At 34.4% G+C, this 27362-nt stretch overlaps 2 protein-coding genes across 3 annotated transcripts; both read right to left on the reverse strand.

Annotated features, from left to right (window-relative positions):
• Positions 1-945: 945 nt before the first annotated feature.
• Positions 946-10457, reverse strand: slc26a3.1 (solute carrier family 26 member 3). 2 transcript variants are annotated; one of them, XM_053508794.1, is made up of 19 exons: positions 10257-10457; positions 9891-10030; positions 8751-8861; positions 8490-8656; positions 8164-8328; positions 7567-7713; positions 7397-7479; positions 7048-7195; positions 6813-6926; positions 6478-6555; positions 6016-6111; positions 4803-4909; positions 4648-4717; positions 4467-4559; positions 3309-3404; positions 2573-2800; positions 2184-2238; positions 1980-2104; positions 946-1646 (listed from the first exon to the last, which is right to left on the reverse strand). In XM_053508794.1, exons 1-19 carry the CDS (start codon positions 10394-10396, stop codon positions 1563-1565), a joined length of 2247 nt encoding a protein of 748 aa, XP_053364769.1. In that variant the 5' UTR covers positions 10397-10457; the 3' UTR covers positions 946-1562. The 2 variants fall into 2 exon arrangements, with proteins under 2 accessions (XP_053364769.1, XP_053364768.1); XM_053508793.1 differs by having other exon boundaries at positions 1974-2104.
• Positions 10458-13910: 3453 nt separating this feature from the next.
• On the reverse strand, positions 13911-25553 carry slc26a3.2 (solute carrier family 26 member 3, tandem duplicate 2). The gene is made up of 21 exons (XM_053508795.1): positions 25455-25553; positions 23276-23435; positions 22952-23091; positions 22508-22618; positions 21457-21617; positions 21204-21368; positions 20765-20917; positions 19547-19629; positions 19301-19448; positions 19081-19194; positions 18408-18485; positions 18153-18248; positions 17432-17538; positions 17193-17262; positions 16846-16938; positions 15461-15556; positions 15066-15293; positions 14803-14857; positions 14559-14692; positions 14390-14455; positions 13911-14265 (listed from the first exon to the last, which is right to left on the reverse strand). The coding sequence occupies exons 2-21, from the start codon at positions 23389-23391 to the stop codon at positions 14239-14241; spliced, it is 2241 nt and encodes a 746-aa protein (XP_053364770.1). The 5' UTR covers positions 23392-23435; positions 25455-25553; the 3' UTR covers positions 13911-14238.
• Positions 25554-27362: the final 1809 nt, after the last annotated feature.

The raw sequence follows: 27362 nt of genomic DNA on the forward strand, positions 1-27362 counted from the left end.
TGTTGCAGTAATGTTACTATCCATCTTAATTTTGTAGATTAAAAGTTTATTAGATTAGATTTTAAAAAATTAAAAGCACAAATCATCAGGAAGTGAGAGACCATCCGAGATGCGCTTAAATGCAGCAGGTGGTCTACCGCTATCTTAGCTTGCTAAATTATACAACTTTCGTTATAATGCCTAAAACTAAACGGTGGAAAGTGTGGCTATGTTTCACAAGAAAGGATTCCGACACCGCAACGTGCAGCAAATGTTTTACAGCAGTTGCGTGTAAAGGGAGAAACACGTCAAATCTAATGAAACATTTGAGGGCACGCAGCAAAAAGGAGTCCGCGGATTATGACGTCGACAGCAGCCTTTCCGCAGGTTAGTCGTAGGCTAATGTAATGTTAACTGCAAAATGCAAATCTTGCATTCATGTTACCAAACGATTTGTAAAATACTAATGTAACATGGATTCTGTTTATAATTATGGCTTTAAAGCTAGTACTAGTAGTACTACAACAGTGACCCCCATTTACTATTGCAAAAAAGGCTTATTTAACTAAAGAGAATTTTTTTAAATCTTCTGTTCAATAAAAATGTATTCTTGAGTCATCCACCATCATTTTGTGACTTTTGTAAAGTATCGGTCAGGCACCGTTTTAAAAGTATCGATTTGGCACCGGTAATCAAAAAAAGAAAAAAATATAATACTCAACCCTAGTCAAGGTGCATATAAGGTATAAAAACTTAGGAAAACAAGAGACTAATTTATTATTTGGCATGATGTATACAGATTTCCTGTTAAATTTACTTTCAACTAACACAGGAACAGATCTTCACTCCTGAGAAGCCATAAACAGTGAGGTGCCCATGTTTAGTTCTTCAACAACCACCAAATTTTTATCATTGCAAGCAGGTTCTGTAGGTCTTTTTGGAGAAAAAAAAAAGGACAAATGGCAGTCTTTTTTAACAAAATTTATTAAAGTTTGCTTTAAAAAAGCAAGAAAAGAAAAATATGAACAGTGTTTGATTGGGTTGACCTTTCCTTATCTAGTCTTGATGACTAATTGATTAATAAATCATTTTTGTGAGCAGTGTATACTATTTATGTCAATCTCGAGCGAGTTGATGCTTTAAAGATATATGAAGAGCTGTGGTCGGAAATTTATCAGCATTGTGTTCATGAGTCTCAAATGGTTTTATTCGCATACCTAGTCTTATAATAGTAAGTGTGGTTATAGCAGCATACTAATACTAATGCTGGAATATTTATTGAGTTTTAAAAAGCATATATGTAACGCACTAGATATACCAAATTGGAAAGAAGCCCGTTGGTGCTGAAAGCGTTATCTCTTATTGGTGAGCTGAACCAATTGACACTGATACGTCAGAAAAATGTTTTCATTGGACCACTATTAACGGCTCAATATTCCTGCTAGTGTGTTATAGGTATGTATGGGGTTCTTTCAGTATTTGCCTTTGGTGGTCAGAGAGACATCTAAACCACAACTTGGTAACAATAAAACTAAGACAATACAGTTTTATCACATACATGTCCGTTGCATGTTCAATAACATTTATAGACTTGTAATATTTGAATTTTCAGGTTTCCGCTGATATAATCCATTGGTCTGAAAGTTTGGCACTTTGAAGCATGTCTCCTGTTGAATACACATTCACACAACTTCTATGGGTCACTGAGTCCAGTGTTTAAGTTTGACATTTGAAACATAAAAAAGAATTTCTTTAAATCAGGGGTGTCCAATCTTATCCTGAAAGGGTTAGTGTGTCTGCGTACGCAGAATTTCCTTCCTCACCTGAGTATTGAAACCTACGATCACCTGATTAAACAGGTGGAATCAGGTGTGACTCTTGGTTGATTGGAATAAATATCTGCAGGCCTTTGTAGATAAGATCGGATACCCTTGCTTTAAAACGCTTAATAATTAGGTAACACATGGCTGTCATTGCTTAAAATGTCTGTATACCTTTACCTGTGGAACATCTGAGTTCTTATTCAGAATGTGCAACACAGCATCGTGAAGAGTAGGAAAGAACATGGACGTTGTGATTTCATCATCAAAAAACATGCAACTGTGTAGTTTCTCCAAGATGTACACTAAGGAAACAGTTATCAAGTGGTTAATGTTTGAGAAAAGACCACCAAAATATAAAGTGATGCATGTACATATAATTACCATCACATGCAACAATGTAGACTTTTATCTCCACCCGAATGAATTCCTTTAATAGCTGTGCAAGGATAGATCACATTTAGGCAAAGCAAAATGTTAGCAGTTTTTCTCTGGGTTTATGTGTAATAAAACATGTTCATAATATTTTGTCTAAGATATTCTGTGAGGTCTTCATATTAATGTTGTGAAGTAAACAATTAGAACTTTTTTTTTTTAAACATTGTAGGAATGATACCCAACCTCCTTAAAATGAGGTTAAATACTGAATACTTAATTAACATTCTCTTAATGAGGGCTGGATGGATGTGTCCCCACACCCAGAAGGCCACTATTTTCTACAAGCATTTCTGTAATTTGTTTTGGTGTTGTAAATATTTTGCAAAACAAATCACCATTTTAAGGCCTTTGAGTGCTGAGACGTCAAGGAAGGAGACAACAGAGAAATCCAAGACAAGACTGTGGATGTCCACTGGAGGAACAGAGATGTTTGCAGGAAGTTCAGCTCTCCAATTCACTTGAATAGGAAGGTCTGAGAAGTCTACTGGCTGATCTAAATCCTCCATGTTGCTTTCATCCTCTGACTTCTCATCGATTGTGCAACCCATGGACTCAAAGCCTCTCTGAATCAGAAAATAGTATCAGGTAAGAATTGTATGGATTTCCCTCGTAATCATTAGGTTTTGTTTTTGTGCTTATGCGAATAAATGCCCTGAAACTCAAGTAAACAATAACATTACACAGTGTGAGCTTGTGAGAAAATAGTATTAATGTGAAAATACCCCAAAGAAAAATATGTAAATCAAATCACACACATAAATCGTCTAAAAATTAGAATTAAAAAAAGTACGTTTAAAGTATGTGACGTTAAAGGAAAAGGTGATCTTAATTGAATTACTTAACGAATTACTTTTCACCGCATTTAAGAATCTTGTTGAAATAAAATTGTTTTATCATGTGAAACTTAAAACAACAAGAATAGTTAGCAGTCATCATGCTCTTAATATTATGAGGTTCATTTCAGCTAGGAATTAATTGGAGATTCTAACCTTAAAATATAGTAGGTCTTGTAAAATACAGTTAAAATATGATTTTAATAAAATAAATACCTATTTAAAATACATGACTTACAGGTGATACTTGTAACTCTCCATTTTTTAACATTTTTTTTATCTTTCGGAGTGCCTTGTTCCGCTTTCTCAAAATTCTGAGTGGAATGAATCCCACCTGAGAAAACAACAACAAAGGTTTAAAGTTGATTTAACTGGTGTCAGAACTCTCCACACCCTGATTATTATATGAAATCAACTTGTCTTTCAAATCTGTCCACAGGTGCTATTTCGCTGTCAATGCTTGCAATGTTTAGGGCAGCAATATTAACGTGTGTATTCAATTATAAAGTGTTTTTACAGTGTAACAAAGAAAAAACAAATTTCTAAATTAGTTAAATGGTGCAATTTTGCCTTCTAGCTACAAATAGATTACTGGAGACTTACTGTAGTTAGATTTACTGCAGTTAGAGGAAAAGGAAAATGGTTCAGGATTTGCGATATATATTATAATCTACCCGCAATATTGAAATTTTATTTGAATTATTTCAGTGAAACTGTCATAAAAGTTACTTATATTCAAGTCACCTGACAGAAGATTTTGCATCAAAAATGATCGCACAATCATGACTTAATTTCCTTATGCCCTTATCAAACTGAAAGTATTTTTTTTTATTAAAGCATGTGACTTACAGACTTTAAGTTTTACACATGTGATTTTATTAACATAGTTGTTACTGTGAGGAGTTGAAGGCAAAGTGAACCCCGACACCCCCTTATATTCAGCCCTGGTGTGGTTGGTGTAGGTTACAGCTAAGCATTTCACAGTTCAACATCTAACTTGCTTGGATCTGTACAGGCAAACCATTAGCTAGCTGATTAAGCTACACTAGCTACCATAGGATATTGTAAAAATTTATAAATGAAAAAAAAAATTAATTTGAGTGATTACTCAAGGTTTTTTTTTTTGTTTGTTTCTTTGTTTTAACAAGACCGGGTACTTGCTCTTAGGAGCTCAGTCTGTATAGTTCGTATTCTTTCCACCATGTATCTCTATCAGCCAACTTGTTATTGCTGAACAATATACACACAATTCACTAGATAATGTAGGCAGGTCACGGCTTTCCTCAATGGTTTCCACAATGTTTTTAGTCTTTTCTTTAGGCTTGGACCTTTCTTAACAATTGAAAATCTTGCTGCTGAATTGATCTCAAACAAATGCAAAATATGAACTACTTACAGCTTGCACTAGTTTGTCCCTGAAGAACTCAATGTTTGCGAAAAATATTGGTGAAGGGATTCTGAATATTTTAACTCCAACAGGTTCATAAATCTGTAAATAAATAAAGATATGAACATGATCGTATTTTACTGAGGTGGGAAAGTCGGCATATAATACTAAAATATTTAAAGGAACTCACAGAGTGATAGTCCTTGCGGTCTCTGTAGATATCAGTGCCTATGATGTTGGCCAGCACAGAGCAACGTGGACTGGTATGAAAAGGAAATGTAACATTAGTCATAAGGTATAATTTATTTTGGATTTTTTTTCTTGAATATTGCATATCAAACTTACAACTGAGTACGGAAGATGACTGTGAGCAGTTCCACACCGAGACCTACAGCCAGTCCCAGGTCCAGGCTCAGAATAATAGAGGCTGCACATGTCCCAACCCAGATAACCTAAAATAGAAAAGGTAGTAAAAAAAAAACTACAGTGAAATTAGAAAAAGCATAAACTGAGTAAAACCAAAGATACAGACTTATTTATTTATTAATGACACATGTTCCAGCTAATGGTTTTGGGAATAAAGATAAAAAATAAGCCATTTTGTGTGGGTTTTTTATTTTTTATTTATTTATTTATTTATTTATTTTATTTATTTATTTTTTTTTGGGGGGGGGGGGGCTGTTTACCTGTTTAGACACTTTGAAACTAATGTATCTAATCGGTCTTTCTTTTTTATAGATACAAGGTCATTAACCCTATTTTCTTTAAGTAATGAATTAAACATGCATGTTGTGCTGTCAAAAGGAAATCAATAAACAACAGGGTGATGTTATGCTGAAGATGATTTTTTTCTATAGCAGCATGTCTCACGTTGTTTTATCATTTTGTACCACATCAATTTGTTAACAATTAGAATTGTTTAATTGAGTTACTTGAATTGAGATGCACGGGCTGCAAGGCAGGATTTGAACCCCCAACCCTGGAGGTACATGCCTCTCTTGTTAAATTACAGCATATTTTTAATCAATTACTTTTAGGCTTACATTAGATTGTACATCCATCTATTAATGTTTCTGTGTTATAGTTACTATATAAAAAAAAACTTGTACCGAGCACATAAAATAAATCGGTGAGTTTAAATTACAGACGGCCATTTTTTTTAAAAATAAATTTGGAAAATAGCACTAAGAATCTGTATTAACCACCTGCATAGGTTTTTGTGTTTTTTTCTGTAGTATTGCCTCTGAACATTTGGAAAGAGGTGTATTCGCTTTTTTTTTTTTTAAGTGAGTTACATTGTGTAATAAACCCTTTTTAACCAAATAATTAGCTGATTTTTTTTTTTTAAGGGCAGAATTGAAGTCTTTGGGGTAACTGGAGCAGATGGCAATACAATTTAGAAGGGGTCTGAATCCAATAAGAGAGTAAGAAAGTGCTCTAACTCTCTTAAACTGCTTTGTTGTGTCCTCTGGGATTATTACCATGGAAAACTATTTTCTTTTCACACTGTTATGACTGTTACAGTGTTCAGGTAAAAAGAAACAAAGAGAATGCTCACAAAATCAGCTTTGTCCCTCTTCCAAAGGTATGGGACCTCTCTAAACTGCATCAGCATGCCTTTGAGGTTCACAATCACAAGAGCTCCCAAAACAGACTAAAAGAGCAAGTAAGACAGTTACAGTTATGAGTTTCTACAATTATAAGTATAGGTCATATACTCATCTATCCATGTATGCATGATGATTAGAATGAAACAATTATCTAAAATTCGTATTATAACTGTTAATTTTATTTGAGGACATTTAAAATTTGAAATATCTTTAAATATTTAAACTATAATTGATAACTTTTTAAATGTATGAAATTGATATAAATGATAACTATAAAATGTACTTAAATAAGGAACACACGTTAAGTCGTTAATGTCTTCTTTCAGTGGACAAAGGGTGACAGTTTGAAAATGTGGACAATGTCTTTTGACAAGGATCCTGGTGGTTTTAAAATTTTCCTTTTCACTTACCCTGGGAAGTGGCTCCAGCAGGAATCCTATTCCAACTGTGACGATCAACACTATAATTGCTGAGATTAGACTTGCTATCTGTTTTTAAAAAAAGTTAATATGTCATCCCTAGTTCTCATCTGAGCAATAAATCTTACAAATGATAAACTGGACCCTTTATAAACTTTAATGACCGTGACCCTCATAAACTATAAAACATGTCTTAGGTGTACAACAAGGCTAAGATGGAATATTGAATAATGCAATAGTGCATACATAGACCTTTGACACATGCTATATATTTCACACCTTAACTATCAGGTTCATATGGTGAGCAGAAGGACTATAATACTTACCTGTGTTTTTCCTCCTGTGCTTTCTTGTACTGCTGTTCTGGAAAGTGCAGTGCTGGCTGCAAAGGATCGAAAAGATGCTCCAAATATATTACTTACTCCAAAAGCAATGAGCTCCTGTTACCATAAAAAACAATCTTGGTTCAGTTGGCATAAATATGATTCAATTTTAAATAAAATGCACAGCCCCATATATTTTTTTATCCTATATTTAATGTTTGGATTTTGGATTTCTCACCTGATTTCCATCAATAACATAGTCATGCTTGACAGAATAGACTTTGGCCACAGAGTAGGCCACAGCAAAGCCCACTATAGCTATAGGGAAGGCATCTACTGCACCATATTGCATCACGTCCACGTTTGGAGCAAAAGGAGGTTCATATCTAAAGACATAAATGGCAAAACATAAAATATCATATATGTGTGAAGTGTTCCATTCTATACAATATGTCATCGCTACATTAACACTATGAAACCCTTACATAGCCTACTGTATTCCATACTTGTTTATTACATGAAAGTGCAGTTTATCAAATATTAATAAATTTCACATTTTCTTTTTAGTAAATATGATATATTCTTACCTCTTCACCATCTCTCCAATCACAGTAACATTAAATCTTTCTTCAAAATTAAATCCAAAAGAGCACCCACAGGCAATGATGGTCTAATATACAGTATAGTCAACATTAAGGTTAGAAAAGCTCTTTTGACCTGAAATATTTTGAAACGCTGTCTCTCAAATAATACCCACCATGATGATTTCAATTGGAATGGGCACAGGTAGCTTAAATTTATCATTGACCTCTTTTACTATATACACTGCAGCCATGATTATAATCGAGGTCAACAAATCAGCCACATTTGTCTTGTAGAGCTGTGTAAAAACCTTTTCCAAAGTCTGGAATAAAAAATAAAGAGATAGCATTAGTTTACTTGTTACTAGTCAAATTTACCATATACTAACCCTTGCATTTGTTAAAGGAAAGTACAACATATGGAAATGTGTTTCCTGCCACTAGGTCTTCACTGACTATGGAGCCTGAGCATGGGTAAGACATGATCCTGTCACCATTTACTTCTATATACTGTACTTAAAAATCAATGTTAAGGGTTTACTGTTATGTGGTTTTATTGGTATGGCTAACTGCATATTTATGCACAAGAAGGAATACAACATCCGCAGACATCCAGTTTCTTTGTCGTATAATGAGATGGAAAATGTCCCGTCTGTTCTTTACCAACAGAAATAAGATTAACAGAATTCTCTGAAAGGTTAAACATCCACTTCAATATATACTCTTAAAACAGCTATTTGAAAAAAATAGTATTTAATTAATTTTTTACTCACAAAGAAAATGTTGAATGGTCCACTTATTCCTGGTACCGTCAACCCAAGAACGAACTTGAGCTGTGATACGAGGATGTGAACTGCAGCAGCAGTAGTGAACCCAGATATCATAGTATCAGACAGGTAAATGACTATGAAGCCCACCTGTAGCAGTCCCATGGCAAGCTAGAGAAAATTTTGGATGATTTATACAAAAATTTAGAAGTCATATGAAATTAAAGCCTAGACACTGTTCTAGTTGTATGCTTATTATTAAAATATTTTGTCCTTATATAATATACAAAAGATCATTTGAAACTGATTGAAGTACTGGTTATATAGGATACCTGAAAAATGCCCATAAGAAATGTAATAGAAGAGGCGACTATAACTCTTTTCTGATCCATGGTTAAACCTTCAAATCCTGTAATGTTGGCAGGCACACCATCGCCCTGGTCAGGTACCATCCTTGCTACAACACTGCCAACCATCAGACTCAGAACAGGAAAAGGACCTGAGAAAGATAGAAAAGCTTAAGATCTGCAGCTAGAACAGCTTAAAATGAGTTGGTGAGATGCTGCATCTATATTGCACCAGGAACTGCGCACCTACTGACAGGTGTCTGGATGTGCCCAAGAAGAAGTAGGTCAAAACAGGAAAAAATGCAGAGTATAGTCCATATCCCGGTGGTAAGTTAACCAGCAAGGCGAATGCAAGTCCTGGGGAAATATAAATATTACTATTACTACTCTATATCTACTCTCTGGCCACTTTATTAGAAGCATCATAGCACCAGCTCATTCCTGCAATAATCATAATGTGAGTAATAAGAAAGCCACACAATACATAAAATCATGCAGATGTGGGCCAGAAGGTTTGGCTAATGTTCATATCAAAAGTATTGCTAGAAAAAAAAACATGATTACAGCGACTGACACACAGGGTGGTTCATGTATTTTCAGCAGAAACAAGAATTTGGGCCAGAGTGCAGACAGGTTCAGTAAAAGTGAGCAACTGCAGTTTGGAAAAAGCCAGGAAAATGTTTAGTGTAGCGTTATTAGTACCAGTAATAGGACATGGTCAATACAGAACATCAAATCAATATCTAAAACATAAAATTATAAATACTGTGTGCTTATTATTATTATTATTATTATTATTATTATTATTATTATCAACCAGGAGTTGATCCTGAAACCTAAGGGCATAATGCTGTGTGCAGAATAGGAACTTTTCCTCCATACTGTATATGTTCATTCTCACACTAGTTCTTCGGACAAACCATGAACTAATAAATAATACAGTAGTGTGTAATGTAAGTGGCAAAATGTGACAAATTTCAGAATGTTTTGTTTTATTATTCATTTGCTTTCTACTTGTCCTGTTCAGCATCAAATTGGCAACACGCTAAGAGGGTCAACTCAGACTTCTCTAAGGTCACACATGACCTTGTCTATTTTAATCTGTCTTATAACCCTATAGCAAACGAGAGGGACAATCTGCACAGCAGGTCCTGGTCAGCCCTGGGGTTCTTTCTGGTGGGACATGTCTTGTAAAGCTCTAGGTGGACCACTTTTTCCCATCTATAACTTAGTTAAGTATATACTATATTTATCACTTTCTTTTTCGGATACTTGGTTTGTTATTATTTGTTATTGGATTCAAAGTTAAATGTGTGCTATTGCTCATTTGCCTGTTACTTCACTTACTTGCAAATTAAGGAAATGAGAAAAAGAACAAAATACCACCTTGAAGTACAGCTATGAGTCCTGTGCTAACTCCAGATATTGCATCACTCAGCAGCCATTGTTTAAATCTGTATATTTTCATCCAGCCAATGAAGGGAAGGAAAGACAATACTGCATTCTTTACACGTTTTGAATCACACCTAATATAAAACACAAACACATACAAAAATTTCTATCCTGTTTGATTGAAACAATTGAACTAAATAAAAAGATCTTTGTAATAAACACGACTGAAAAGAAATATAGTCAAATATATACAAATATAATCAAACAAAATAAGCGAGACATTTAATGTTCTCTAAAACATATTGTAGGAAATGACAGTTTTGTGGAACAGTAGTTTATCTTTGATTAAATAATTCTTACGTAAAATATTCCTTAACATGATCTAGTAGCCCCTTGTGTGTCCTGGTAATCTTTTTGTGTTCTTCTGAAAAGGAATCTTCAGAGAATATCTGTCTTTCCACCAAATAGTGTCCATCAACTAGTTCTGCTGTTTTTTCCATTTGACTTTGTAAAATCCAGGTGAGGTGAAAAGCAGGGGGAGTTACTGCATCTCCTGTGTGTGGTTTCAGGACTCAGCTGGGGAATATATGCATCTGCTTTTACTTTGCAGACAATTTAATCATTTACAGATGTAAATTGGTTTCCATCACAACATGATAATCTGAGTCATCCTTCCTGGTGTGTATGCTGACAAAGGATTAACAAGGTGCATGTGCCAGGGTTTATATCATCAGGGAGAAGGTGATACTTTATTATTTCAATATTATTTCAGGATTACAGAACAAATATTCCTCATCAAAAACATTGTTGACACACTTGACATTGAACTTTTGACTGGGTAGTTTGCAATCCAGTTTCCTTAAATATGTTTGATTTCTTAAAGAGCAGTCTGGATTCTCACGCTTTTCTATCTTGCACCATTCTGAAATAAAGATATGATATGATAACAATGTCCAAACCAATACTTACAGATCTACATAGGAAAATAGTATTGTTTATAATAGAATATGCAATATAAATTCCTATTTATATTATTTTTCAGTATTACTTATGGTATAGCTAGTCGAAGACTGGGACATTTCTGCATTTCACAATGATTGGCATGTGGACTAAGCTAACCTTTGCTCCCATCAGCTTTCCCTGAGACCACTGTTTTCAGAGACTTTTTTAAGATTTGTTAAAGGTTTTAAAGATTTAGTAACTTACTGTAATATAATTTCTGCCATTTTCTGACTTTTTTTTTGCTTATACTGTAATAAAGGTACCTGGCTGTGATTTTCAATTTTGCCAAATTAAAAAAATACAATTTTAAGACACTGAGAAGGGCTGGATTATAAGCAGACAGAAGACTGAATATATAATACTGTACTCTGTCATCGACAAAGTGCAAAATGGGGCAGCAGTCTATCACAAGGCACCATGCACACAATCACACTTAGAACACAGAAATGTATAATATCCAATCTACCAACTGGTGTGATTTTTGTGTGTGTTGTCTATTTTTTGTCACACCATTAACAAGATAGATTTGAAAAAATCATTATAACATGATAATCTAAGAAACTAAGATTGTACTAAGATCAGGTACTAAGATTGTACCGTCGCAACATGGCTTTATGAGAGATAGATCAACTGACACTGCTTTGATTCAAATCCTGCAGCACTGGCATGAAGCACTTAACAGCTCCCCCAAAATGGATATACATGCTGTTTTTATTGATTTAGCTTGAGCTTTTGACACAACTGATCACTGTCAATTACTACATTCCTTAGCTGACTTGCATGTCAGACGACCCCTTGGCTTATAGTAAGGAGCCATCTGAATAACAGAGAGCAGAATGTGAAGTGGGGCTCATGTGTCTAATTCCTTTCCAGTTCCAGCTGGTGTTCCTCAGGGGGCGTAATATCCCCTCTGCTTTTTGTTATATGTATAAACAGCCTGGACTCTTCATGATAATCGTTTGCCTCTTTTGGTTCTACTTGTGAAATATGCTGATGATTTAACAATCACAGAGTTTCTAATGGGATCTTTACCTGGACTCACTCAGAAGGCTTTAGATTCTGTAGTGGAATGGGAACGGAAATTTACATTGGCAGCGAATGGAGCTTAAACTGTGGACATGGAGTTTCCATTTTTAAATTGCTCGGTGGTCAAATATCCTCTGACTTGTCATGGTGCCCACAATAAGTATCTGATTTTCGAAGGTGCGCCCTAGAATCTACCATCTTTGTGCTGCTAAGAAAGCATGTTTTCCTCGTGATGTGTTGGTGCAAATATACTTAACTTTTATACGGCCAGTTCTTGAGTATGCTAGTCCAGTATGGGGTGGATTACCTAAAGGTTTTTCTGAGGAGTTAGAGAGGATCCAAAAATGATGCTGTCGGATAATGGGTATTCTGACTTCTACTCTCCCAACATTGAGTGAAAGGCGTGATAAAGCCACCATACGTACTTTTACTAAAATACTCAGGGACAGTTCATCGCCGCTGCATTGTTTCCTGCCTATGGCTCTAACATCTACATAATCTCTTCGGCGGCACAGGATATTTTCTATACCAAGAAGTAAAACCAAACGTCATGAACACTTCTTTATTCCCCGTGCTTTAAAATTGTATGAAACTGTTGCATAGATTATTTACATGTGCTTGATTAGGATGCCTTTTCTGTGTATATGTGTTATTTATTTATTTAATTTAACTTCATTTTAAATTAAGTAACTGATTGTTTTAAAGTATGTGTATATTTGACACATTTCAGGGTTTTTGTACTGCAATATCCTGCCTTGTCAAATTTAAATAAATAAATTCTTACTTCTGAAAGCCCAGTAGTCTTCAGAAACCAGCAGATGTGGAACCTGAGGTGTTCTGATAATGCTACTGTTGCTATAAACAGTAGCTTAACATGCTAGCAGCAGCACATTACATTTGGAAAATCCTTAGCAGAGGTGCCAAGAACAGAGTTTATCTGATAGGAAGAATGAGTGTATGTAAAGGGAAACCCCAAACCAGCCATTAATGATTTGCTAAAACTGAATGTGTTGTCACAAGGTGCATGTAATCAAAATGTTAGGACTGCTAGTTAGGAGTCTGGAGTTGCTGTAGGACTCATCCAAAAGCACCAAGAGAGACCCTTTAGAAATTTCATTTTGGTTTTTATTATAATTCACTATAGTTTATTATTGTATTACTGTGGCACTTCAGATATTATGATGATGGACATCATAGGACTTTATAAAGTCGTAGGAACTGAGGCACTTCAGTGGGTACCATGGTAGTGTACCACAGTATTTTATTAAATACTATGGTATTTATCAGATACTATTTACCAAGGTAATGTGTATTAACCTTTAGAGGGTACCATAACAAGTAAAATCACACTGCAAAGGTACGATTGTAATTGGAAAGATAACACAGTGACACAAAGTTTTGGGAAGCAAAAAAAAACATGGTAAAATGATCGTACTGTATAAATATTACTGTTATGATACATAAACATGTATAAAATTTTGAGGACCGTATCCTCATACTGTACATGTTTTGTAGTACTTTGGTTTTGGACCATACCATAGTACATTCACTGTTCTACAGATACTGTATGAGAGGTCCAGCCCCTGTATGCAGAACCAAGCAATTTGTCACAGTTCATCACTGGCTAAATATATTATAGCTGATAAAAGGGAAAGATACAAGGAAATTTCAGAGGACAGGATATAGCTCCAACAAATTTTCCGACAAATCCGACAAATTTTCTTCATTCTCCAGCTTTCAGTACATTATAGAAGAGAAGATATATGTATTCATCCCATTCATTTTTAGAATTGTCTTAAGTAAATCGAATAAGATTAGATTTTGTACTTTTCATCCCAAATGTCTTTTTATAATAACTGAGAGAGAAAAAAAGAGGAACAATGCTGAATGATTTTATTTTTGAGTTCATATCAATATAAATATAACAGAATAATATATAATGACAAATTGAACATAACAGTAAAGATAAAAAAGGGGACTAAAATACGAATATAAATATTGAGTCATTTTATTTAAAAATAATATTGCATCAGACATACTATACTATATATGTATATATAAAACTATTTTACATGTACAAATGTGTCAACGGTATGAAATACATCCATATTGTTCTTTAATTTTGACATAAATCTGATAACATGATTATGTGCCTCCAGATTGTATTGTACAGTACAAATCTATTTTGAAAAATTAAACTATACAAAATATATTTTTCATCTAAAAAATTGCATTAGAAAATTCACAAAATTTAAGGTATTTATCAGCCTGTTTTCCATCTTGGTATTTCCAATATATTTGAGAGCAACTGGGATTAGAACCTGGTCTCTGGTTCTTTGACCTGCAAAGAAAGATGGTAGTTATTTCACTATTTAAACCATGTAAAAAAAAAAAAAAAGGGGAATAAAATGTATGAATAAAAAAATGCTAGTAGAAATGCTACAAAAAATGGTGGGTTAACTCACTATTTTTTCTCTGTTACGCAAGCTGTTATTTCCTTCACTCAGCTTGTCATGAATGCTGCTATATACCTGTTCAAGGCACGTGGGTTAATTAAGTGTCTAATAGTTAGTGTTGAATAGCAAAACATGGGATATGACAGAGGAAAAAAAACTCTTTTTGAATCCTCCTTACCTTCTCATTAATGCTGAGGGGCGGATGGAGATTATATATGTGTAGCATCGCATCATGGAGGGTCAGGAAGAAGATGGATGTTGTAACCTCATCATCAAAGAATTTGCAGCTTTTGAGTTTCTCAATAATGTAAGCTAGGAAGAGCATTTCAAAGGTTAGTAACTGATAACGTCTGGCAGTTTTATTGCAATGGCATTTAATTGTGTCCGTTTATATGCCTCAATAAAGTAACATTTAAACTTACGATCACAGGCAACAATGTAGACCTCAATGTCAATGCGGATAAACTCTTTCAAAGCCTAGAAAGTTTATGACACAATGTTATTACATTTATAAAGTGAAGAAAGTCCTCATGCATGCCAAACATGCTCGGACATGAGTCTCAGACAAGCAATTTGCATATATGTTGCATTTTAGCTATATACAATACATCAAAACAATAGAATTCTTAAATTCAAAAGATTTCTATGCTAATACCGTAGTTAGATTAGGAGCCAATTGCCATACCATTTTAAGGCCTTTGAGTGCTGAGATGTCAAGGAAGGAGACAGCCGAGAAGTCAAGGACGAGACTGTGGATATCCACTTGAGGAACAGAGATGTTGGCAGGAAGTGGTTCTCTCCAGTTCACCTGAACAGGAAGGCCAGAGAAGTCTACTGGTTGATCTAAGTCCTCCATATTACTCTCGTCTTCTGACTCTTCAATAGGCAAAGAGCATGTAGCCTGTAGTCCTTTCTATTATGGATAATAAAAAAAAAAGATCTGTAATTAATAAAATTCCAAAAGGGGTGGACATAACAGCCTCATACAATCCAAATGTCTGATAGCCATCTGTCTCTAGATTCAAGGTTCAAACACAAGTGGCAATACTTTGTGGCCACCTCACTAAATATTGGACTTACGACTGTGACTGTGAGTTCCCCTTTCTTAATTAGCTTCCTAATTTTTCTCAAGGCCTTATTTCTCTTTCTCAGTACTCTCAGGGGATTGAAGCCCACCTGTAACAAAGAAATGAACGATTTACATTTAAAGAATTAGACAATAACATGTAGACATACATACAGGTATGCAAAAAATACAAATTGGAGGTTTAAGTCAATTATACTATTTGTATTTCGATCGTATTTGTTTTCTCACTAGACATTAACAAAGGATGAATGCTGCAAATACATTGCACAGTGCTACACATTCATGTTAATGATTGTGGTGGTTTTTTGTCCTGCAAACCTCATAACTTACTACTCATTCGTATCTAAATAAAAGTAAAAAAAAAAAAAAGCCTGCTTATAAAAACCTTTCTGTGCCATGCCAGTTGACATCTCTAGCCTTGACAAGATGCCCTGGGTAAAGATGCATTAAACCTTTCCCAAAAGCTGTGTAATAAAACATGCCTCTGTATAGCCTTGGCACAGCAACATGAAAACAATTATCCTTTGGGTATAGTCAGGGTCATGGAGCGGTCAGGTGTAACTGATAGGAGGACATTAACTGTGTAGAAGTTTGTGTGTGTGTGTGTGTGTGTGTGTTGCGATTATTCAATGACAACTGAAGACATGAAGACATATGTGTTTCTTCAGTACTTGGGTTAATCTCTCTCTAAAAAAAAATAATAAACCTGCCCCAATAGTGTTTGATTGATGATACTTCGTTAGTAACATAATAACCCAGTGTAAGGATCTATCCCATGACAGAAACTTATGCACTTTTGTAAGTCTCTTTGGATAAGAGCAACCGCCAAATGCCTAAATGTAAATGTATTCATTTAGTGCAATAAACATACAAACACATAAGCACACATCAGTATATTCAATACTGTTAAAGTTTTTTCTATGTTTTGCTTTCCTCTGGTTGCTCTCAATATTTCTTTCCTTGTATCATCTCCCTTGCTACTGTTGCCTCTGGTTTGCTTATTAGACAAAAAAAAATCCACATACATTTTTTTCTGTAAATTTGGTGTGCTGCAACATGCAAAGGAAATGAATTAGTTTACATTAAAGCTAGTACTGAGGTAATATGCATCCCCTTTTTGCCTCTGACAGAAGTTGATCTGCACTTTTGAACTAGCTGCTGACATGGAAGGAGAACTGCATACTGCATTTTTTTTTTTTTAAGGATGAATGGAAAATACTTTATAGTTTGTGTATTTCCATGGGAAATTGTCCCATAATTGACAATGTCCACTACAAAAAGTAAATCATTGTACAAATTAAGGCACCAAATTTTGGGTTCATTCTTGTCGCTAAAGAACTGTGGGAATAGTTACGCTTATAATTCAGCAAATACTTACAGCATCAACCAGTTTGCCTCTGAAGAAATCAATATTTGCAAAGAATATTGGTGAAGGAATTCGGAAAATCTTCACTCCCTCTGGTTCATATATCTGTTAAAGGATAAGGTTAAGATTTTTAAATATAATTTTACATGAGAAAGGCCAGTATGTAAAAGTACTTAAACCTTACTCATAAAGACCATAACTGTCTGTCTGTTTCTTATGTTTTTATTTGCAAAACCATAAAATATTGACACACCTGTTAAGCTAAAGTAGGCCATGCCAGATTTAAGCTTTATTGCCTTGAAGGCAATTGTGGGATGTGGAATATTTTTGCATGGAATATGTAATAAAAGATGACTTACATTGACATAGTCTTTTCGGTTCCTGTAAATGTCAGTGCCAGAGATGTTTGCTAGGACACAACAGTGTGGGCTGAAAAATAGGGGACATATTATTATTTTACTGGGAACTAAATCAAAGTCTTTGGGTCATTTATGTTGTTTTTTTTCTTTATGAAATTTAGGTTTGAAAATATATTCTTTATGAATATTTGATCTGTTGTAGGTTCCCATGCCCTTAAACTGTGTTTAGTCATACTTACAACTGGGTCCTAAAGACAACAGCAATCATCTCTGCTCCAAGTCCAACAGCAAGGCCAATATCCAGCCCCAGCAAGATGGAGGCAATACAGGTCATAATCCAGACAGCCTGAACGGAATGACATAGTGGGCACACAATTACACAAGCAATTACAGTCTGAGTCTATTCAGTATATTATTAGAAAAATACAGTTTAATTAAGTATTCACCAACTCGTATCATAGTGGTCTATGAATTAATTATTGCTGTTATGTACCCTTCTGCCCAGCTTATACTGTATGTTACACATTTAGGAAATGTTAGTCAATTTTTCTGTGAAACACTTCTCTTTAGATTGTATGCTGGTAAATGGCTCTTTGAGTGGCAGAGCCAAGTAGCTATAATTTTAATGTTGCAGAATAGGTGTTTTTCAAAATACCGTGTGATTTTAACTCATCTTAGCCTCTAGCATCCTTTCGGAAGATAACCCATTTGATTTAAAATGTTTTCATAAATCCTGTCAAGTTTGCTAATACTGCCTAGCAGTCTAACAAAATACAAAATCCTTTTTTACATTTTAGTAGTAGAAGTAGCAGTAACGCTTGTAAATGTTATTTTTTTCTCTGAAAAAGATACAGATCGTACTTCTGCTAAATTAGAATGATCAGATATATGGCAAACATAATATATTTATCAAGACTGTTCACTTGCTGATAGAAAGAAGAACACATGGAGGTCTCTTACACAATCAGGCCGATCCTTCCTCCAGAGATAAGGTACTTCACACACCTGCATCAGCATCCCTTTCAGATTCACTATTACCACTGCACCCAGCACTGACTAGAAAACACACATACAACATCATACAACACACAGAAAGTGTGCTGCACTGAAACATTGACTTAAACTCAGAACACAAAAAAGTTCAACTGAGTTTCAGAATACTGATTATGCATATTGTAAGGAATTCACTGGAAGCAGATTGAGCCTGAAGGTTACCTTTGGCAGTGGCTCTAGCAAGAACCCTATGGCCAGAGTTACTATCAGGACAATGATTGCAGAGAGTATACCAGCAATCTGGAAAAACACAACAGTCTGGTTATGTCGTGGTAAAACAAAGGACAAATGTTTATTGTTAAATGGTAAAGGATAAATTTTAAAAGGCAAATAAAATACGTTAACAGATCATATGACAAAGGTAATATATGACTTTATAAAGGCACTTTATTGTACTTTGCTCTTTTAATAGGCTGTATATGTCAATATAATTTTTCAGCTCTTAACTTCTTAAGCATAGATTGTTTATTCCTCTAATTACATTCCTTTCCTTTGAGCTTCACTGTTATCCTTCAATGTAGAGCTGTATATACCTCTACCTCATCCCTAGAGGGCAGTATTTTTGTTTACATATTTTGTTTTTTACTTAAAATAAATTCCATTGTAATGGTAATGGATTTATTAGTATTTCTTTAACTATTAACTTACTTACCTATTTTGTTTATCATTCACATAATTTAATATATTTATTTATATTTAAATATATTTAAATTAATTAATTAATTAATAAATTAATTAATTAATTATTATTATTAATAATAATAATAATAATAATAATTCTTACAATAGAATACAATACAATAATGCACAGTAAAGTGAATTGCAGTAGCCCTACCTGTGTTTTTCCCCCTGTGCTCTCCTGGACTGCACTTCTGGAGAGAGCTGTGCTGGCTGCCAGTGATTTAAATGCACCACCAAAGATGTTACTGGCACCAAAAGCTATGAGCTCCTGTAGGTATGTAGGTTTTTCAAGACAATCAAACAACTTGGATTTACTATATCTAAAGCATTTTCTTTATATTATTTTTTTAAAGCTACATGATAGTGAAGCTCACCTGGTTTCCATCAATAACATAGTCATGTTTGACAGAATAGACTTTAGCCACAGCAAACGCCACAGCAAAACCCACTATACTCATGGGAAAAGCATCTACAACTGTTTCCTGAAATATCTGAACGTTAGGAGCAATAGGTGGCTCAAATCTAATGAGAGGAAAGCAACACATTGTTGTCATATGTCTTATTCTTTACAGTCAATATTTCACATTAAATATAATATAATTTATAATTTTGTTGCTTACCCATCTGGTATTTTTCCTACAATATCCACTCCATACGTTGCATTGAAATTAAATGCGTAAGATACTCCACATGCTATGATAGTCTGCATAAACAGGGAAATTGTTGGGTTAGTACTCACCCTCAGGAAAATCACAAATGCAAATAAAAATGTTATTATAACTTTGGTAATCTCTTTATTGATTAGTTAGTTTGTGTTAAATCACATCCTTAAAGAGGAAAAAAAAACATTTGAAAGATGAAGAAGCTGCACTTAAAACAAATAGTGTATTATTAAGATGGTCAACAAAAACAACAAGCTTGCATGACACAGCAGCAGCTGTTTTATCACTGGAAAACTTTAAGTGCTAATTAAAATGTTTTTGCTAACTGTAGTTTGGAATTCCGTTTTGATGATGCTTTTTAGAATAGACCATTTTTTTCACCATCTTTTTTTAGACCATCTTTTATTTTTAGAAGTACACATTCAAAAGTTAAATTGGTATGTAGGAGATTTGGAGTCCTATTTCTTTTATGCATGCTGTAAAAGTGGCTAGAGTACTGTTTATTTTGTGTGTTGATTAACACTGGTATCAAAATGCGATTAAAGAAGTTGACTTTCCATTCTCTTGGCCTAACTAGTACATTAGTAAAGTATAGTAGGATGGTGAACGTATGTTTTCAATTCTGTTGTTAGTTCTGCCATTTTTTCATGCTATGATTTACATTTTCTTCAAATTATATGACTAATCTAATCTCTGCCTATCATTTAAAAAGACACATTTGAAAGAGCTCTGCTTTTCTTTGAGTCTCCCTTTAATACAACTCATGGCTTTTCCCAATTTTTACATATAAAAAAAGAGCCAAGCTTCTTTAAAAAAATATTTCCTCCTCTTTGTTTGTCTCATAAATAGAATATCCCATAGTCTAGCAATGGCAGACCAGCTCATTCAGTGTGCCAGTTCTGTGCCAGGTAAATCCCTTAAACTAGTGAAAGAGTAACCAGGCCGGAACCTTTATCTTTCTGTGTATGTGATTTATAGAGCTTTGCGCAAGAGGGTAATAAACCACTTGCTATTTCAGGTAAATTAGCAAAAAGCTAAAGGTAATGTGTGCCAGATTAATCAGTTAATAAAAAGTCATGTGTTTATGCTAGTCATTAGTGGCATTCATGAATCATAAATTAATAAAAGTGACAACATTAGATTTTCGTGTGTTTTTGTTTCATTAGAAAAACTCACCATAATGACTTCTATTGGGATAGGAACCGGAAGCTTTTTCTTGAATCTTTCATTGAGTTCTTTCACAATGAACACAACAACCATCACCACAACCGCTGTCACCAAATCAGCGATGTTCGTGGATCCGATCTGCACAAATGTTTTCTCCAGGATCTAGAATTAAAACAATGAAATATGAATGGAGTGTCTGTATGATCACAAATGCTCAGACACAATAAGTATGTAAGATTATGTTTTACTATTGAACTACTGAGGATGTCTAAGGCATCTTATGACATACTTCATGTGCAGACTCTTAAAATTTATTTGTAACAAGGATATGTAACAACGTTACAACATTAAGGAAAACATCTTAATACTACAAAAGAACATAGTGGTTTGTTTTGACAAATTGGTTAGTAAATACATAAAAAGGTAACTCAAAACCCCTTTTACTTACTTTTATAAAAGCAAGTGGTCCACTGAAACCTGGTACTTTCAGCCCAAAAATAAATTTGAGCTGTGACACCAGAATGTGAACTGCAGCAGCTGTAGTGAATCCAGATACGAGAGTATCTGACAGATAAATGACTATGAAGCCTACTTGCAGCAACCCCATGCCAAGCTGAGTGTTAGAGGGCAGAAGAGTTAATACATTAGGCTGACCACTATTTTTTGTAAATAGCTGAATAGGATAATAAGAGGAGGCATACCTGGAAAATACCAATAAGAAAGGTAAGTGAGGCAGACACCATGGCTCTTTGCTCGTCCATTGTTAGCCCTTCAAAGCCTGTGATGTTGGCAGGAGGACCTTCATCGGGTACCAGTCGGGTCACTACAGACCCTACCATAAGACTTAGAACTGGGAATGCTCCTAAATTAAAATCATGTAGTCGAAAGGAAAAGTGAATTTTGTAAGAATCACTGCTAGTAAAGCACAGAACGATATTATCACTTGGCAATTTAACATGACTAGGTTACCATGTAGCACATTATTTCACATTATACAAAATAACAAATTAATTCTCTAATCTGGTTTCAAGTGGGAATTTTATCCTTTATCCGGGGCTTTTTGGAGGCTTTAAAATACCCCAAAAGAATCAGCACACAGGTTGGAATCTGTGACCATTAGGATGCCTTGGCGACTGGTCCCTGGGTGTGCCACAGGGCATGGGCCTTTAAACAAGATTTTGCCGCATAGCTCTGCGCTGCATAGCTCATGGCACAGGTGCTTCCATCACTGTTGCTTACATTATTATATTGGAATTATTTAACCCTTACCTTAAGCTGTTTTGGTTTTAAAATGTACAGAAATTTGTTGATTACTGTAAAGTCCAACTATGAATTTAGCATCAAATGATGTTGTAAAACTGTAAAACTTAAATTTCCATATCCTATTTTTTTGGGACGTATAAATTTAACCAGCACATTCTGTATTTTGTACTCATTTTTATCTAAAATATACAAAGCATGTAGCACAATCTACTTGTGATCCTCAAACTTTTGCACTATTATATCTGCATGGGAGCCCGGACCCTAGAGGTGCAAGGTGACAGTGCTAACCACTATACCACCATGCCTATTATATTATATCATATAATATCATATCATACCATGTTGTATCATATATATACTTCATACTTCATATACTTCATACATATATATCCTGCAGTTCCATAATTCAGAAATTTGTTGTGAATTTCTGAATTATACCACTTTACTGCAGATCTTTATCATATTAACACAAATTGAACAAAAACTCACCAATTGAAATGTGTCGAGAAGTGCCAAAGAAAAAGTAGATGATGACAGGGAAAAAGGCAGCATATAACCCATACCAGGCAGGAAGAGATGCTAGTAAGCTGTATGCCAGTCCTACGAATAACAGCAAACCCACCAGGTTTAAGTTTACTTTATTATTTAAACACCATTTTTACAACTATCACCTTCCTTGATATTTGGCTGTTTATCTTTGTGTTGAATATGCAAAGAGGTATGACAGATGCTTGGAACAAATTGTTCTGAATGTTTCAAATTTATGATTATGATTCAACAAATACACTTATTACTGTCTCCTGTTATGCTTTTTCTCTCTCTCTCTCAAAAAAAGGTTAATTTGCATTCCTTTGACCATTTTCATCAAGTATTTTAATATAAAAACAACGTCTGAGGAGTTTTATGGTGAAGTTTAATAATACACTGTTTTACCTTGCAGTACAGCCACCAGTCCAGTGCTAACTCCAGACACAATATCACCTAGTATCCATTCTTTGACATTGTACATTTTCATCCACCCAATAATAGGCAGCAAAGACAAGGCTGCATTCTTTGCACGATTTGAATTGCAACTGCATACAGAGAGAAAGGAGAGAGAGAGAGAGAGAGAGAGAGATAAATAATATTAAAATAGTACCACTAGTCTCAAGTTTGTACTATGCAACATATACAGTACCTTACAAATTAGGTTAAAAAATCTGAAGAAGTAAAGGTTCTGACATACTAGTTACTGTTTTACATGAATTTCAAGCTTACGTGAAGTATTGTTTAACATGGTCCAGCATGGTCTTGTGTTGCCGGCAGATTTTCTCATACTCATCTGTAAAGGCATCCTCTGTGTAAAGTGGTCTGGACACCACATACTGTGCCATGGTGTGGCTTTCAAAGCTGTTGGAACTTGATTCCTAGTGGAACTCTATCAGGAGAGGATATTTATTAGGGACAACACCACCACAGCTTTGGACCACAAAGGTGTAGAAGAATCTCTGTACTGTAACTGAAGGATGTTATTTGTTCTGGTCATATCAGCATGTTTAATAATGCTTTACTCAGCACAAGTAACAAAAAAAAAAAAAGAAATGAAAAAAAGAAAGAAAGAAAACAAAAAGAAAAAAAACAAAAGGAAAAAAATGAGTCATGATTTTGTAATAAATCTTCTGTGGTTGTTCACGCTAAAGATATTGTCCAGCGTTTGTCTTTAACCTATTTTATACTTCTAAAATACAAATCCAATTTACAAAATGCATTTAGGTTGTTTCCTGAGATTCCATAATTGAGACAGACAGACAGGGACTGTTCTCACGTCACCTTTTAGTGGAACAGGATATTCAAAGGCATTTTCGATACCTGATAATAAAGTCTTGATTCTACCTTTAATCTCAGAGCGCCTTAATAAACAGTCAGCACATCAAAGGTGTAGCCTTGTCACATTGTTGTTTCATTATACTATGTGAATTATTTATGTTTGTTCTCCATTACATGTAAATTATGTCTGTTATCTCACTACAAGTGGTAAATCTTTTGCAAGAAGTGTGTTTCTTTGACCACACCAGCCTCAGAACAGACACAGCAACCCAAGTACAGTGCAAACTATCCAGTACAAAACAACACATACAATTTAACTGGGTTTCACTGCCAAAAAGGATAAATCCATTCAGGCAGTTTTAAATGAAATGAGTTTTTGCAAAAATGTTACAAACTGATAGAGAATGTTTTGTTCGAGCTTTCTGAGTCACAAGGGCATTAAAAAATAACAAATGTTAAAATACCAGGACAAAATAGTTTCAGTCATATCAGTGCGATTTTTGTGTTATTTTGTCAAAATTGATAATTCAGGATACAGTTGTTTTTATTGCAATGCACATTTGCATTTTTTATCAGTAATATGTTGATGGAGATTAAATTTAAAATACACTGATCAGCCATAACTTTACAATTCAAAACATTATGCTCAGTATTGTGTAGGTTTTCCCTGTGCTTGGATCATGACTGGAAAAATACCTCTTGGGGTCCTCTGTGGTGTCGGGCATCACAGCACACCTCCAGCAAATCTTCTGGATGCTATGGGTAGCAGCATGGGTCCTAAATTAGATTCAAATCTAAGGAGTTTAAAGACTGGATCAGCAGCCTGGGCTCTTGGTGTGTGCGGTGCACTGGTAATTGGTGCTACATTGGCTTTTCTGTGGTAATAGACTGGATGGGAAGATTTTTTGTTCCCAGTAAGCACAGGTGAGTCTTGGCTGCATGATCCTGGCACCAGTTTACTGGTATTTAATTGATAATCAGTATTAATATGTTAATGTTGTGTTTTTGTTATGGCTGAGCAGTGTATAGAAAAGTCATTTTTTTATATTGCCAATTATACTGGCAGCAAATTGTAACAAGGAAAATTTTTTTACTTTATTGCACACGAAAAAAAAAGCAACAAAGTGATTGCCATGCATCACACTTTAAAATGCGTCACACTTTGAAGTACATACGTATTAAGAAATACAGTGATTTGATATGGCCTGTTGCCAAAAACACGTTCAAAGCTTTTTAAGAAAAGAGCACAATTTCCAAAAAAAGTACTTTTGTTCCAGACAACTTTGTGTGCCTGAGGAAAATAGATTGAGTGAATGTTCAAAAATATCAATATTGATATTTAATTTTTTTTTTGCAGTGAAACCCATCAACAGCTCTTTTGAAATGTTTGTATCCATCTTTTAAGTCACTTACATGCAAAATCTGAATAATAAAAGGACTCAGGAGGTGAAATAGTAAGTTCACCAGTAATATTATAAAGGTACGCACTTTGACAACATATAAACTTTTACTTGAGGATCCCTCAATAAAATCTATCAAGAATTATTTAAAAGAACATAGCAATTAGAAAGATTTATAAGTAGATGCTAAAAAAAACAGTTCAGTGAAAAAACCCTTTCTAAGGGCATACCTGAAATCCTTTGAACTCCTAATTCTCTATATCCGTCTCTGATATCCAGTACTTATTCCTCTTTATTACACCTTCATCCTGACAGAAGGATCTGACTTTATCTGAGATCCTTCTTATTAGTTATATCCATAAATCTGTTCCTGTGTCTGTAATTATTAACAACTGGTCTTTCTTAATTTTTATATCTCCTTGACCATTGCTCTTCCAGATAAAGGCACTGATAGCAGTCTGTAGACTGGGCGTCTTTTATGAAACACCGCTAACACTTTATTCACTTACTGGATCAAGGCATCTCTGGCTGGTATAGAGCAGGTATGGCAAAAATAATGATTGTCATAAGTGGTTGATGAAGGTATAATCCTATAATATTGTTTTGTATTAATTTTGCCTGCTTGCAGTCTTTAGGCCTCCTGTTTATTTCCTGCATTGTGTTAGTTTAAAACCTTTCAACCATATATTTCTTTCTGGTTCAGAGGATGAGGGCTGCATTTTTTAAAGCATCCCTGGAAATTTGCAGGAATGTTTTACCATACAGTATACAGAACCACAGGCCAGAGCCTGCTTTTCAGCTCTTATCCACTACTGATATTATCTACTTATAACCAAAAAAATAAATATTATCTCCAACATTTATTTCCTGTGACACAATTTAATGCAACACAGTACTACAGTACTGCAGTATTTTTATATGTAGTGATTTTCCAGTGGACATTTATTTTATTTTATTTCATAAAAAGCAATATACTGTACAATAACACTTCCATGTTATATACATACCCAGGATTTATTTTATTATTTTATTAAAACACCTCAGGTTATGTAAATACTGCCATGTTTTTTCCTTTTTCTTAATGAAGGGCAACAATTATGCAAAATTCACTTTCACTAGTTATTCTCTATACAGTATAATTATATTCTCTATATAAGAATAATTCTCCATATAAGAAGCCTGATATAAGAAGATACCCTCCACTGACTTGGTGCTCAGCTCTGCTGCTTTCTTGCTGTATTTCTTACTGTAAATAAACATTATAATGGCACATTTTTAACAGGTTAAAACTGGACTCAACTAAATGTGTCTGTAAATGCTTCAGCTGAAATACTTCTCAGATAATGCAATTTTCATATCTCAAACACCCTTTAAGAAAAATACTTTAAAGCATGCAGACATGGATTCTACTTAGAAAAGTAAGTGGAATCCAGGTCTGCATGCAAAGTATTTTTCTCAGATGTATTTCTACTACTTTATTTTCAATGCCCAGTGGTATTGATATCAACAAAATGGAGTTAAAGTGGATGTGAGGTTATGTCAGCATGATTATAAAAGGGTGCTATAAAATACTGCATATTGGCAAGGCTCAAAAGTCACTTAGTTTCTATTTGGCAATATTTTCCATCATTAATCAATATCCAAGGTCTCGATTTGTAGCAGACTGATGCTGACTGCAAAGAAAACACTATGATTTAACTGCATCAAGCATATTTTGTAAGATACCTATAAAACACACATGATACAGAGTGCCCCAACTATAAATATTAAATGTAATAAGTTCTAAATGATTTCAATTGGATACAAAATAAAACATTTTACAAGAGGCTATATACAACAGGCTATGACGACAGAGCCATAATCTTTATCTAGCTCCTGGAGATAATCAGATAAAGTTTAGCAATCTAGACAATTGACTATTCATACAACACAGAGCATCCTTAGTTTAATATAGAGCTTAGTCTTATCATTAATAATAATAGTAATAATAACAGTGAATGTGTAATCACTATGTAGATACACACCCTAGTAATTCACACATCTATTTCTCAACATTTGAGCATGAACAATTGCATGACTGCTTCAGTAATTTTACAAAAGGTGAATTTACATGTAAAATGCTACTTGATCAGCCTGTT

This window comes from Clarias gariepinus, chromosome 12, assembly GCF_024256425.1.
Source record: "Clarias gariepinus isolate MV-2021 ecotype Netherlands chromosome 12, CGAR_prim_01v2, whole genome shotgun sequence".
Taxonomy (NCBI): Eukaryota; Metazoa; Chordata; class Actinopteri; order Siluriformes; family Clariidae; genus Clarias; species Clarias gariepinus.

Coding starts and splice junctions, on each gene's coding strand:
- slc26a3.1 (XM_053508793.1), bottom strand. CDS start 10,396: ATGGAAAAAACAGCAGAACTAGTTGATGGACACTATTTGGTGGAAAGA. Junction 6,927..7,047: donor ATGTTATTGATGGAAATCAG/GTGAGAAATCCA, acceptor TTATGGTAACAG/GAGCTCATTGCTTTTGGAGT. Junction 2,105..2,183: donor CTACATTGTTGCATGTGATG/GTAATTATATGT, acceptor CTGTTTCCTTAG/TGTACATCTTGGAGAAACTA.
- slc26a3.2 (XM_053508795.1), bottom strand. CDS start 23,391: ATGGCACAGTATGTGGTGTCCAGACCACTTTACACAGAGGATGCCTTT. Junction 22,619..22,951: donor ACTGGTGGCTGTACTGCAAG/GTAAAACAGTGT, acceptor TGTTATTCGTAG/GACTGGCATACAGCTTACTA. Junction 21,369..21,456: donor TTCTTATTGGTATTTTCCAG/GTATGCCTCCTC, acceptor TCTAACACTCAG/CTTGGCATGGGGTTGCTGCA.